Source organism: Pygoscelis adeliae, unplaced genomic scaffold (genome assembly GCF_000699105.1).
Source record: "Pygoscelis adeliae isolate BGI_AS28 unplaced genomic scaffold, ASM69910v1 Scaffold26, whole genome shotgun sequence".
Taxonomy (NCBI): Eukaryota; Metazoa; Chordata; class Aves; order Sphenisciformes; family Spheniscidae; genus Pygoscelis; species Pygoscelis adeliae.
Genome location: NW_008825104.1, coordinates 535,427 through 551,163, shown reverse-complemented (window position 1 = coordinate 551,163; position 15,737 = coordinate 535,427). Strand labels below are relative to the sequence as shown.

General features: G+C 35.6%; 1 protein-coding gene across 1 annotated transcript in view; it reads right to left on the bottom strand.

Moving 5' to 3' along the window:
* The window catches only part of RFX3 (regulatory factor X, 3 (influences HLA class II expression)), a 62,338-nt gene extending 46,830 nt beyond the window's left edge, over positions 1-15,508 (bottom strand). Inside the window, exons 1-2 of the mRNA XM_009327218.1 lie at positions 15,387-15,508; positions 7,235-7,332 (exon numbers count right to left, since the gene is read on the bottom strand). Of these exons, the coding sequence (XP_009325493.1) occupies positions 7,235-7,332; positions 15,387-15,503 (215 nt within the window). The 5' untranslated portion in view covers positions 15,504-15,508. The remainder of the gene's footprint in view (positions 1-7,234; positions 7,333-15,386) is intronic.
* Positions 15,509-15,737: the final 229 nt, after the last annotated feature.

Sequence of the window (15,737 nt, the reverse complement as noted above, 5' to 3'; positions counted from 1 at the left end):
GTTGACTGCTTCCTCTTGGATTATGGGGGGTTTATTCTGCTCGCCATCCCTGTCTTCCAGCTCAGGGGGCTGAATACCCTGAGGATAACTGGTCTGACTATTAAAGACTGAAGCAAAGACGGCATTAAGTACCTCAGCCTTTTCCTCACCCTCGGTGACAATGTTCACCCCCACATCCAATAAAGGATGGAGATTCTCCTTGGCTCTCTTTTTGTCATTAATATATTTGCAAAAACATTTTTTGTTGTCTCCAACGACAGCGGCCAGACTGCGTTCTAGCTGGGCTTTTGCCTTTCTCATTTCCTCTCTGCATGACCTAACGAGATCAATGTCTCAGTAACTTACATGGCTGATCATGGCCCCAGATTTTCTTTGAGCAAGTAATTGGCGAGACAGACTTACCCTTCCCATATTTATATTTGCCTAGAAAACATCACCTACAGACTTATGCTGGTTTTATTCATGTCTTAGAAATGTCTGCCTTGTTGAAAGATTTTTCCATCACTCTCTGTTTCAGTAATAAAAACCAAACAGATTTCTTTTTTTTTTCAGGAATTGAGAAATAAAGAGTGTCTTTAAATAAAAATTCTCAAATCAGGTTAGAAGTCCAGACAAGTTAACTCAAATGCAGTTTGTGTTTGTTTTAAATTAGGTTTTAACTTGAAATTACATTCCAGTAACTTCTGTAATTAACTACTGAATTCTTATCACTAGCTGTAGGCACTGACTTGGAAAATTCAAGTCTTGGGTAAAATGCACATAAATCTGTTTTTTTACTTGAAGATGTATATGTTTTGTACTGTAACTTGAAATACCAGCATTTCTTCACAGTGGCTGTACAAGAACAGCATCTTAATTCAAACAAGAAAACCTTTCAGTGTCAATTTTTTCATTTTTCTGTAATTCTAATTCAAGCAAACAAGTAACATAATTATTATCTTACTCATCAAGTAATAACCTCAGAATTACTCTTGTGGGTTTTGGTATGGATTACCTACATAGCTTAGCAGGCAGGCATGTAAGTATTTTTTCACTGTCATCTCTGTAATGAACGTTAGCCTTTTATGGTACTTAATTAACAAAGGTATTATTTCCTGGGATATAAATATGTTAAACACTAGATTAAATAAATATTTCAATATACACTACTATTTATATGCAGAATAGCTAATCCTCATGATAATGCTATGGTATTGCAATATGGTAGAAAACCTCCATGCATAAAAGCCAAGAAAGTCTTTCATGCCACAACAATATCCTCAAACTCCTTTAAGATTTTAGTATAATCCTGTGGTCCTAAAGCTGATAGTGAGCTTCACAGAAACTAGAGAGAACAAATTCCTTTGTCTAACACTGACGGAAGGCCTTATCACAGCCAATGCATTGCTGCAGCCTCTGGAGGTGGTGTACCACAGGCAATGGGAAGAAGGGGAAGTGCCATGTACCCTAATACTGACACAACAGAACATGATACAGCAGTCAAATGATAATGGAAAGGGCTAAATCATCTGTCTCACCCTGTCTCATACAACCTCCTGCCTCCCCACAAAGAAATCTGCTCCTGTAACGAGAGTATTGATTCAGGGCTTTTTAATAACAGATCAAATCCCAATGAAGCAATAACTTTCTTCCACAAAAGCCTCCTCAATTGATCTAAAGACAGAGATGGAAGAACTGATAAGACAGTAAGTCATGGTTTCCTTTCACCAATCCCCCTTTATCAAACAAAACTGCTAAAACCGAAGATCAAAACCTACACTATGAAAGGGCAATTAATGCATCTATAACCAGAGAACAAAAATTCAAAATAAGCAATTTGTAATAGTGAATAGTTGACCTGCTTTATGCATATACATTTTCTCTATATGGACAATTTAAAATATATCAGCCAGAAAAAGCTTTATAAAATTTACCTAGAGTTGCATTATTCCACATAAAGAAATTCTTGTTATGTTCAAAAACTGAAGTAAATATGTTACTGACAGGCATTCATTATCAATAAAAAAGACCTGAGTTCTTCAACACTCAGTCCAAGTTCTTTTTCCACATGGAAATAAAAAACAAAAGCACACACAACGTACAACTGCAGGAAAACCCTGTAAACCAGGGAACAAAGTAAATGAAAACAGAGGAGAAATCTTCCAAATTTTATTCTCAGGACCTGTAAGTTAGACAGATAAGGGTACCTTAATTACAGACCTCTAAAAATTCTTATGAACTACTGCAGACCTATAGTCCAAGAAATATGGTATTGCCACTGTTAGGAACATGTCACAGGGTTTGTACTAAATTTGGAAGACCTCAAGACTTGGGCTTGTCAGGCTTCCTTTGTCTAGACTTGTCTGTGCTAGCCTAGAGCTTTGTTCTTGCTTAGCTGTAACAGTAATTGATGAACAATCAGATAAATGTTACTTAATCTGTTTTCATTTTAGCTTAGTTTTCTATGATTGTGTGGTATAAAACCTATCATTAAAATGCTGATGCATTGCTCTAACTAACAGACAGTAATATCAAATAGCTATTCTGTGTAGAATAAACAATCCATGATCCTAGCTTAAAAATGTAGCAGAGAATCATGAGCGTGGGATGACAGTATTCAAGAAGTATCCAGCAAATGTAAAACACACCATAAATAGTAAATTCAGTTGTAATATGGAAATGGAAACCAATGAAGAATGAATAAGCTGTAGACTGTGCTAGAAAACATATTAAAAATAGCTGCAGGTGGACCCAGTATGAGTAGAGCACCCCGTCCCATCCATCATACTTCTCCAGGCATAACACCTGTGACAGTGGTAACTTGCTGTAACCCTTTCTCAGATGCAAGCCATTAACCTTCGTATGCAGAGGGGTAGTAAAAGGGTAAGAACAATGCCAGAGAAAAAGGGATGGATACTAGGAAGTACTAGGAAGATAACAACTTCAACTCTGTTGTTAATAATTCTTTGATTTGACAGTTAAGATTTCAATTAGAGTAATAGTAATTTCTTGGTTTTGCATACAAGGTGTGTTTTGCCCACATAAACCACACAAATTGTAGTACAACAAATGGTGAAGAATGCAGTTTGGATGCAACAGCAATAGCAATTCTTGGACAATCCCAGCAATTAAAACCCTCTTTGCCACACCAGAATTATCAGGTAAATGGCTACATTTGATTAACACATTACAATTTATGTAAGAAGAAAGTTCAAGTCTAGTATAGGGGACTCACTTGGCTTCTTAATATAGGTACAGCCATAATATTCTTTATCTATTCTAAACTGCCAGGTAAGCCTGTACAAGTCATCATAACAACAATGCATTTTTGTTTCAGGATAGAGTGACATGCTTGACAAGCAAAATTGTTATTAACCAGACACAAATTTGGATAACATAATTCAAATATTCGCATATTATACAATGTATGTGACAAGTTGTAGGTTACACTGCTTGTATTATCATTATGCCTCCAATTACAATAAAACCAAACAACTTTTAAGCGTAGACAAATCTTGATATAAAATGCGTGTGAAGAATTGTGTTATAAGAATACAATAGTTACACTTGACAAAGACTGTGAAACCTGACAAACTTCTTACCTTTAGAATCAAAAGAATCAGGTAACTCTTTCCTCACATATATTCTAACTGCATCCTTTGTTGCTATCATATATGGACTTAAATCAATGCTAGTTTGCAAGTGTTTTATTTTGAAATAAAGAATAATTCTTTCATCAGACATTTATTCCAGAGATGCCTGTACACTGAATTAATGTCTTCACCCTAACTATGCATTGCAGACTTCTTATTCCTTTGCTACAGCAGTACTGTCACTTGATAGATTATGGAAGCATTCTATATCTGATTTTGAGATAGAATTAAGATTTTGATTTAGGATGGTCATAAAATAAATCAAGCATATAATCATAGGAAGACAACCCAAAAGACAAACCAGCGATCACTCTAGTCAATCGCATCATTTACAAACCTAATCCTATTTTCTGAAAGTGAAACAGACAATTTCTGGAGTGGGAATAACTGGACAAACTGGCTGTAACACACTTCTGTGAATCTGTCAGGATCCACAAGGCTCATCTTTCACAGATTTTAGTATGAAGAATAGAAACAGATGAACTACAATCTGAACACTTGCCTAAACATTTTAGCACAAGAGACACTGGCCTCTGTGTTTTCTGTCACAGCAGAACTCAACACAGTCTATGCCAGCTTTGTTTAGGGGTATGGTAAGCTTTTTGTTCACTTCCAAAAATTCTAAAATGTCACTCCCACATTGATATAGCTCTGAGCAAGCTAATCCAGTGGCAAAACAAGAAGAGGAGAAACAAATACAAATTTTTTTAAACCACAGAACTTAGATGACAATAAAAAGAGCAAATAGAAAAACAATTCTTTAATCTCTGAAGGAAGCTAGCCATCAGCAACCTAGCGTCCTGTTCTCCTTCACCTATCAAATAAATGGCATTATAACATGTAATACATATATTCAATAACTTTAATTTACATAAATGACATTTTTCCATTCTTAACCTGGAGTATAAAAGTATACAGGAAAATGTGTTTCACAACATATAGTCTTTAAAAATTCTGAGTAGAAACAGACTGGTCCCATTCTCCATGAATGAAACCATAATCTTTAGAAAGGTTGATGTTCCTAAAAGTATTGAACAACAAATGGGCTGTTCACAATGTTGTTCACAACAACATGAGTAAATTCCCTCCTTCTATAGGAGGGAAAGACAATCTGGATTAGGCTCACCTGCTAAGGAGAGCTTTCTTATTGTGTTAAGGAAGTCTTTTATATCCCACTGACTGATTTTGCAGAAACTGACAAAGGGATTCAGATATAGAAACACAAGAAAATCATGGAAACCTGAAGGTTCGTACTGAGTAGTCAGTAACATCTAGTTCTGTTTTCTCTAAGAACTGTAAGCAGTCATGTAGTACACATCTCATACACTGCCAAAAGTGCATGTGCCAACAGGTCACATAAGAACTTACAAGTGATAAATGAAAAGAGAAACATGAATAATAGCCTATTTAAGAATGACCTTTTTTGGAGGCTAACAGTGGACTATCGTGGTCGCAATGAAGTCATGCTGCCGCTGAGTGCTACTGTACAGGACATGCTGTAACTCCAGTATGAACTGGAGTCAAAGGCAGCCAAGTGATATGCTACAATTGATATTCCTAACATGTTCTTCTCGATCCCTTTGGCAGCAGAATGCAGGCCACAGTTTGCTTTTACTTGGAGGGGCATCCGGTACATCTGGAACTGACTGCCCCAGGAGTGGAAACACAGCCCTAATATTTGCCATGCTCCATTTTTTGCTGTACATGTTGAAGACCAGGTTTGGCTTTTGCAGTTACAAAAATCAAGTAATGAATATTCTGACCAGGAATAAAGGGACCCTGCCTCCAGCCAGATGGAGGAAAGGGACAACCAGGTTTACTGGACTGTGTGGGTTTGATGGCCTGGCACACCAGACCCACAGCAGATAGCTCGTGCCATAGCACTTGGGCCAGTCTGAAGAGGACAAGATATGAAAAAATATGCTTTACACCACAGCCAGGGACCATAGTCCCAAGCTGGGTGCCAAAAAAGACTCACATGGTTTAACACCAGCCAGCAACGGAAGCCCTACACAGCCGCTCGCTCGCTCCCCCCTAGTGGGGTGGCAGAAGCGAAAAAGTGAGAAAACTCGTGGGTTGAGATAAAGACAGTTTAATAGGGAAAGCAAAAGCTGTGTGCGCAAGCAAAGGAAAACAAGGAATTCATTCACTCCTTCCCATTGGCAGGCAGGTGTTCAGCTATCTCCACGAAAGCAGGGCTCCATCACGCCTAATGGCTTCTTAGGAAGACAAATGCCATCACTCCGAAAGTCCCCCCATTCCTCCTTCTTCCCCCAGCTTTATATGCTGAGCATGATGTCAATATGGTATGGAATATCCCTTTGGTCAGTTGGGGTCAGCTGTCCCAGCTGTGTCCCCTCCCAACTTCTTGTGCACCCCCAGCCTACTCGCCGGTAGGGTGGTGTGAGAGGCAGAAGAGGCCTTGACTCTGTGTAAGCACTGCTCAGCAGTAACTAAAACATCCCTGTTATCAACACTGTTTCCAGCACAATTCCAAAACATAGCCCCATACTAGCTACTATGAAGAAAATGAACTCTATCCCAGCCAAAACCAGTGCAAAAGGGAAGTCTAATGCATATTTAAGATATATTGTTTAGGATTTACAAGTGAGAAGAAAACAGACAAGACAGAATTTGAAAAATGAATTAAGCAAAATATGCTAGTAGAGATGACCAAAGAATGCTGCCAGTGTTAACATCAGAAGTCTCTGATCCAAATAATATTGCTCTTTTGAATCACTTTTGGATTACCATCAACAGGTACCTACAGAGAATAAAGAAGCTTTCTAAATCATATTTCTTCCTAAAGCCAGTAACACAGCAAAAATGGCAACAGGTAGGTAAATAAAAAAGAGGTAGAGAAGCTCCTTCCCAAGCAACACGATCCTACTTTGATGTTTGAGCCAATTTCAAAGCTGGTACTGCTCTAAGTCAGGGATTACCAGAGGTCCCATCAAACCTAGATTATTCTTTCTATGTTTCTAAGCTTGTGTATTGGAGAAGGGAACTTGATGATGGAAAAGCATCTTCGGGGAAGCAGGAAATGCACAATAATGTGCAGAAAAGAGGCTAAAGAAGCAGCAAAAGGAGACAATGTTACTCTCCTTCCTCTGCCTCTCATTCCTTCAGAAAAAAATACTTGTTTTATTAAGCACACAAATGAAATGACATTACTACTTTCTTTAAATAATAACTACAGCTGCTGCACCTTTCTATGCATTTGCCACTAGGATTGCAGCCAGGAAGACAGAAGGCCCTGCCTTCTGTCCTGAGGACAGAAGTTACACAGTACGTCCTATGGACAGAACTTACCCATAAACTGAAAGGTACTTTTTCAAACAACACTATGCTGTGTATGTAATTTCATGTTAGTCCAACTAAAACAATCACAAGAATTCTTTTTACACAAAAATTGCCTTAATAAAAACAAACAGTGTGAATTCAGCTTTTCATCCAAAAAACTATTTTGACAACAAAAGAGCTTTGATTCAATCATTTTTCTTTCCAACTTAAAATACACTAGTTGGTAGAATCTAACCGAAAATATAGATTTAACTTCACATTTTAATAAACATTGAAATTCTGATCATTTGCCAACTTACATTGCTCCATTAGTGTAGACTGTGTCACTTCCCTCCACATACTGAACCTGGGCTGGGTAGACATGCTGTACCTGTTGCACAGTCTGCACTTGCTGTACCTGAAAACAAGAACATCAGAAATTTGGGATACTGTAAAGAAGGAGCGATGCTTCAGTGCACCTAACGGCTTCTAAACAATATGGGATATCTCTGTTCTTATAATTACTAACGGTATGTCATAGCAATAGCAAAGAAAGTTACTGTTCTTACACAATATTTGTGCTGTAAGTCTGGTAAACGGAACCCTAACATTGAAGATGCACACTCAGGGAGCATGCATGCCTTCAGTGCCAAAGACAGAATTAACTGGAAAGCATAGTAAGGATAAAATTAAGTGTAACTACGCTTTGCACCAAGCTGAAGAATTACATTTACTATGGAAGAAAGTATCATTTGGCCACATGTATGCCTTTTCTTTTTCCGTTTCAGTCTTGAATAGTACAAGCCCTAAAATCACAGCTCAAATGCGTTGCAGTAAGTTTAGAAATAAAGGTTCACATTAAGATGGTTTAGCTCTTGTTTAACTGGAATTAAACTACAGTTAACTACAGAAACTACAGGCTTTTTTCCCAGTAATGCTTTGACCCAATGTACAATTACGGATCAAAACCCCCAATCTGAGTAACCCCTTTCCCAGAATATCATCAGCTATAACAAACTCCAACAAAACCTGGTTTTACATCAATGAGCTAAACAACAAAAGGCAGTAAGGCATGGATTATTTTCACATATATTGCTGAGATGGCATGCCTGTTTTGTAAAAGCACATAATCACAAATCAATTGCTTTGATTCATATACTATGTAGGCAAGCTCTAAGCTATGCAAGTTTCCTCTCCAATGTTAATTTTTTGTCTTCTGCTACAGTAAAGATTAAGAATTCCATACTTTACACTTGCCATCATTTAGAGAAGCCGTATTTTGGTTCAAGAGCAGTCCAGAATCTAAAAGATGTAAAAGGACTTAGAGACTTCACAGACTGGCACAATTTTACTCAAGGAACTGAATCAAGAAAGTGACAATGCACATATTTAGTAAATAGATTTAACATAAACTACTTTTAAGTGACTGTTATTTTTCTCAGGTATTTTGTTATGAGGCAACTTCAGCCTGATCCAGTTGGTCCTAAGGATTGCACACACCATAATCCCAGATGAATCTGGGTTTCATGTATTTGATGGATCCAAGGGCTCTTTGAGAACAGCCTCGTCTAATACCTTCAACTCTGCTGTATTTTAAAAAGTTCTGTAAATAAGCACATTTTTCTTAGTCTCTTATAGTATTGACTCAGACTGTGAAAGGAAAATCTAGATTTTCACAGAAACCTTCCCTTAGGTTGACATTAAAAAGTGAATTTGGGGAAAAAACCAAAACACCCAAGGTTTTGAATGCAGCTATACGAGCATGATAGAAAATCAGATGTTTCTGCCCATTAACGAGACACAACACGGTAGTTAAAATATCTATTAAAATCCAGTTTTCTGATTTCCCACATGAATCATTACATAAATAGACAAATATACTTGAAATACAATTTCTCAACTTCAAAAAAATATACTTTAAAGATATTAGTTATTTTATTTAGTTATTTAACAAAAAGCCGACACAAAAAACCCTCTGATCCAAATTATGCACATTACCAGGCTTTAGAACAGTTTTTTTGAACTAAAAATCATAAATAGCTGTATTGTGCAAACACCTTTTCCAAGAATTAAACTACTATTTCCATCACCTTTGACTTCATAACTTAAATTAATTCAAATCATAATTTCATGGAGTGGGCTTGATCCAAATCCACTATAAGAAAATTATGCCTGTAAGCTTGCTATTAATTAGTACCTCTCAATATTCAAATTTGCCAATCTGTGACAAAAGCATCTACGCATGCAATAACTCACTAAAATGTGTATCCGCTCTACCGTGAAACATATATGCAACACAACATAATAGTTTTTAAGTTTGACTCTAAAAGTATTTCTCCCTCTTGGGTGACTCAAGTTCTATGACCTTTAATCAATGGGAGAAGGGGAATCATTGCTGATCAGCCTATTACAGAGCACCAAACTGATCTACTTAACCTATACAGTGAGAAAACATCGGATTCAGCACAGTGCAAGACCTTTACCACAGAACTGAGAGGATACTACAGGGACAAAGTGGTACAGAGTATATCAAAGCTCGGTGTCTATTAGACAGGAAACTGAAAAATTCCAAAATGTGTTTATTTTCTGATTTGGAACAACAACAACAACAACAACAAATTAATTTACCATAAAACAAAATATCAAAAAATGTTAAAATTAAAGTTTTCATTAATTTCAAATTTTCACCGATTTTTATATAAATTCTTTATTAGCCTAATATGCAGTACTACTAGAAATGTCATGATTGTTTATGCAAATAAAGTAACTTATTTTTTAAATCAACATTTAAGAATGTATACACTACAGTACTATTAAAACATCTTTTCTACTTCTGTAGATCAAAATGTTTTTCCTTTAAATTTTAACAATGAAGTTCAATACAAAAGGGCCACTGAATTAGGTTAATTTTTTTCCAATACAGTAATAAAAAAAGACAGTTTATTAAAAAAGTTGTTTTGCTTCAGCTTCTCTGAAACTCAGTACTGCTACGGTTAAATTGATTATGGTGCCCAAGGAAGCTTTAGTCATTACATTGTATTGCAATGTACATAACAACCTTAAGGTAGAGAAAGTTAGACGAAAATATTTTTCCTGTCAAGCAATGACAAATAAAATAAGTAAGTGGCCTTTAGGATGGCCTCCTTGTATATGAAAATTCTGCCATGCTGAAAATCTTTTTATATGATATCTCCAATACTAATTTTAGTTCCTATTTTACTTCATCTTGGGAAAAATGTTCCCATGAGAATTAAATCTAGTGCCTCTGGATTTTCTTTTTAATCTTCAACAACAGGAAGAAATGAAATGCATAATCTACTCTCTATGAGCACAGAATTATTTGAGAAGTTGCTTATAAGGAAACAAAACACCACCAAAAAAACCCAATTTTTTTTGTGGAAATTGAAAAAAAAATAAAATTCTTTATTCTCTTCTGTTTCATTTATCATTTTCCTTGCACCTTTTATTAAGCTGTTAAAGGAATTGTGTCAGCTATGTTCTTTAGGTTTTGGGGCAGAGTAGAAATTGGAGATCACAGAGAGAATATTCAACAGAGATCTAAACCTAAATGGCCTTCTTGTATTAAAAAACACACCAAGAATTAAATGATTCAGGTTGAAAATAGAAAACAAAATTTAATATTTATTAAAAAGTGACAGTATGCAAGTTCAAAAATTGTATGTTCTGGGGTGGACTCGTGAGCTAGTGATGGTAATTGTTGTTATTGCCTGGCTGGAAAACAGAAAATTAACTGACTTGTATAGGAAATAATGAGTTAAGTAGGGTCAGACAGAAGATCTTTCATTCCTCTTGCTTCAGTGATTCTAGCCTGAAATAAATAACTGAAATAGGATTAGAAGTAAGCAGCTGAAATGTTCCAGAAGAACAAGAGGTGAATGAAAACTTATTTCAATGTACATGTGTAACTATAATTACTGTTGAAGAAAAAAAAAAAAGAAAATAAATTACATTCTTAATTATACTATCTCAGAGGAACAAATAAGGGACTAAGTTATATTGTATCTATGAGAGTTTGTCAACAAAAATAAAGTGCATAAAAGCATACTGAAATGCAGAAATTACACTGAAGCATAAAACCAAAATTTAAGAGAGAATTTTGATTACAAAAAAGTGCTTATGTTCAAAGTACTACTAAGCAAGGAGTGGAACAATAGGGCAAAATCTATACGGATTTTTAAATTCCATTTAAAAAAGAACATATAATTATCTACAGTGCCTATGCAAACAACTTGGATGTGCATCATTTTCTGTTCTCAGAGATAAAAATAATTTTTTTTACCTTCATTAGTCTGGATTACTTTTGGCAAGCAACGCATGAATAGCACATGCTGTAATACTCTAAGCATATTCATATTTATAGAATGGATAATGTCAGTTCATGATTACATTTTTCATATGCTTAACATGATTTTGCGTTAAAAAGCAATTTTGATTAGCGGAAGTCTGCATGTCCAGTTAATGATACAATGCTTTGTGAACGTGATGACCATCTTGTATGGTGAATATGAAGAAATGCGTCGCTCAACTTCTTATGCATGGATATACTTTTATAAAATAGATTATATGACTATTTTTAGTTTTATTTCTCCAATCCTTCCACATTGCATGGCATAAACTACAAAGTGAGGTTAATTTTGAATCCTTAGAAGCTTACTGCACTGTACTAAAGAGTGCCTGTTGAAAAACCAATGATACATTAGTGAAAAATCCCTGTGTCTGAGGAAACAAAAGACTAAGAAAATTCCTCAGGCTATTAAAATGGAATTTAATTACACTCCCATCTTTTTGGTCTTACTCTTGTTGCTTTTTGCTTACATGTGGATATGTTTGTCCCCTTACCATTCCCCTCTATCCCATCTCAACAGTGACAGCTGCTGTGCTGCATGAAACCAGCTGCCACCAGTACCACTTTTACCAGAGAGGAAGCCCAGGTTTTGATTAATGGTGCCTTTTTTTTTTCTACCCTGTTTTTGGAGCATCACAGCAGACTTTTATGAACCCATATTTATACTAGCTATATGCAAATTAGGGATTTGTTTTAGCTGAAAATATCAAAAGTTACTCTTTCGCTGTTTGCTCAAAAGACAGGATGCTTCAGTACAAACACAGCTGTAGGAAAAAGCTCTTAGTTCACCTTTCCACTTACTCAGCTTGCTCTTCTTCAGGGCAAAAATATTTCATTTTGAAAAAGATATCATACATTTTGTGAGCATAAATAAAACACTGCTGCCATGAAAACAACCCCAAATCAATCCATGCATGAGATGTCATTTAAGTATGGTGTATATACAGGAATGGAAACATGGGAAACAAAGACCTCACTAGGAAAAATTAAATACTATACACTGCTTTAATACTAATTAGAAACAAATTCATCTAAAATGGCATTATTCACTAAAAAGTACTCATAAAATACTGTAAATATAATACAGAAGTTTCAGCTTATGCCAAAATGTTGCATATACAGACACTTACGTTACAGTATCTTTGAATTTAAAAAAATTCAAGTGCCCTATTGTTTTAGTAAATTATATTCACAAGAGAATATAACCCAAATGTGAATATTCACACATAGTTTGGATACAGCTGACATTATTTAGCATATCATAAACCACAGAAAAAAAACCAAAAACATATCTTATATACTATGCACCTAAAACCTTCTCTCCAACTTTCAACATTGGTAACTTTGAATGTGCAGAAATAAGCGCCCCCTCTGCCACCAAAAGAATGACTTTATGAAATTAGCACTCTTTCTCCTGATTTTCCTTAGGCAAATTGGCCCATTCCTATCAAATGTACATAAATTCGATATTGCCTTTAGGCAAATGCGACCTACACACAGATAATTTCTCAGGGCAGATCACACCTACAATTTCCTCAACACAGTGATTGTTTCAATGTTTGATATTCCCTTTTTTTTTTAACCCTACAATTGAAATTACCTATCCCACCTACATTCTTTATCACATTTCCTGCTGGCATATCACATTCACATCTTCACTCTTCCTTTTCTCCTTCACCACACATCCACTTCCATAATCTATCCTCTCTCTCTCTACACAAATCTCTCACACATACTGTGTTTTAATCACTGCAACACTGTTTGCACTGGATTTCCCAACATTCTTGCTGCATCCTCAATCCCTGCAAAATTTTGAAGAAAATCCTCTTCCTTGGCTGGGTTGATCCCTTAGCTTTCCTTTCTGAAACATTATGCTGATTCCTATGGTCAGTGTTAAAGAGTCAACTGGAAAAATATAATCTAATATCCCCACAGGGAAAAATAATCCAAAATAATGATGGAGTATTCAATGAAAGGGAATACTCAGAAGCAGCAGTACTAAAGGAGACATAGATAAGGTTGATCAGGGACAGTTTACATACTCAGACAGCACAACAAAAACAAAACAAACAAAAAAATCCATTTCCTGTTCTCATTAAGGTATAATCAAGCAAGAAAAAAGCAATCTACTCCTGGGCTGCTGTGTTCTGACATGAGTATTACATTAATAAAGGACAACTGGAATAACTTCAGAAAAGGTACAGACAGTGAGTGACAAAGATTAATGTATTATTTATGTGGGAAAATAAGGAGCCAATTCTATCCTAGAAGTTTCCAGAGAGGCAGAAACTTTGCACAAGCAAAGTTTATAAACACCAAAGCCCTGCTCATTCTTCATTTGCTTGTGACAAAAATATAGAAATGCATAGAAGATCCTATCCTTACAGTTCAATCAATCCAATTACTAGAACTACAATACTATAAAGTATCCTAAGTATCCTATATGCCACTAGCTGGTTACCAATCTTCAATCCCTCACACTGATCAGTACTTCACATGGATAAAATTCAGTATGTAATATTAGTCCATCATATGTATATCCTATTTACTTAAAATAAGCAACTGTGTAGCACTACCAAATTGCCATCTTTTATCTGAAAAGCTGAAATATAGGAATAACAAAGAACAAATCACATAAACTACATATATTAAACATCTGACACCATGAGACAACATTTAAAAAAAAAATCAGACAAATTATCGAGATCGTATTTCATAAAGAAAAAAAGTTTTGCACTTCACAAACCTTACAAAAGAGTTAACCAGACAAAATCTCCTAGAAAGGTCAGCTAAGTTCAAGCATCATGGAAGCTTCAATTAAAACCTAACATAGTATTCAAAAGCTTCTATCCTAATCAACATTCAAGTAAAGAGAGAGAGAGCTATTTAAATCTGAACTCAGGAGAAAATATTTCAAACAATTCTTGATTCACTAGTGGTGAATTCTGAGCAAATACACAAAGACAAGCATTTAAATAAAATTTTGTAAGTCCAAATTCAATGCTTTTTTGAATCAGTTTTTAAAAAAAACAAGCTTGCATCCTGAAAGATGCACGAAGATATAAGAAGCAACTATAGTAACTGAACTATGAGGCATTATAAATTGAGTCTGTACATCAAGAAAAAAATGTTAGTGAAATGTATGAGATTGTGTAACATATACATAAAAATGCACCACCTGGAATTTTAGAACTAAACTTAACAAATGCTGAAGAATTTAATTTAGGGGAAAGTGCTCCACGGGCACAGAAACAAATTACACTATTTAATAAACTATGTCCAGTTCTCATATTATTGATTCTGAAACTGTGAAGTCAGTTTTTGATGAAAAACATCAGGTGTCACCCAGAGCACCTGTCACATGGACAGCTAATTTCTGTGTATTCTGGAAAGGTCTTGGACAGCTGTCATGGCTTTCACATTCAGTCCCTGTTTTCTACCTCCATACTTTTTCCTTTTTTCCTCCCTATTTTCTTCAGCCACCACTACTTCCAAAGCTTGTGGATGCTGCATAGGTGAGTGACCGTCTCATGTAACAGAGGTATGCACTGTGCTGGCTACTAGAAAGTCGTCTTACTTCCTTGGCAAATGCACATCATGAATCACCTATTGTCATACCACAAATACTTTAATGACATTGTACAAAGGTCTGCAGGGAGTCAAGCCTAGAGATGCAAAGGACAATGCTTATAATTTTTACATTTGTATTGCACTTACTTGGACATCCAAATGAAAGGAGAAATGATACAGCCAATAATATCAGAAACATATTCATTATTTAAAGGAAAAAATGTAAATATTCAGTAACATAAAGTAAATGCCTATGAGCTATTACATGAATTCCATAATAACCTACAGTTAGAATCATGTATGTGTACTACTGGTGCTTGTCAGATGCTCTAGTTAAGGAACAGATCCTGAAAACAGCTTGCCTTTCTCTGGCTATTTTAATTCCAGCAAAATAAAATTGTTAAAAGCAGAACAAGAGAGTTCATTTAGCAGCCTTGTACAAAATCAAGTTATTCGCTACACTGTGAAGAACTATCCTTCCTGAGTTGTTTTTGGTTTTTTTTTTTTTAATCTTCCCAAAACTAACAGCCACCTACCTGTTGCTGAACTGGTACTTGCTGTACTACCTGTGTGGGCACTGCTGCCTGGCCAGCCACAGATGTCTGTAAAGTCACAGTTGAACCTGTATCCGACCCAGCCTCCGACGTCTGCATTGTGATCTCTGAATAAAATTAAGATGTAAAAATTAAAAGGTTAGTGCATTAATTTTTTTATTTTGTCACTTATATTAGCACACTAATTTGTTGCATATCTCTATTTGGATCTTAAAATTAGCTAATACCAATCTTGGTATGAGCCAAAACATTTTTTCCCCTACTAGCATATGAGGTAGTACAAATGAGTTTTTATCTTACTTATATGCAAAATATCTTTTATTTACATGTGCG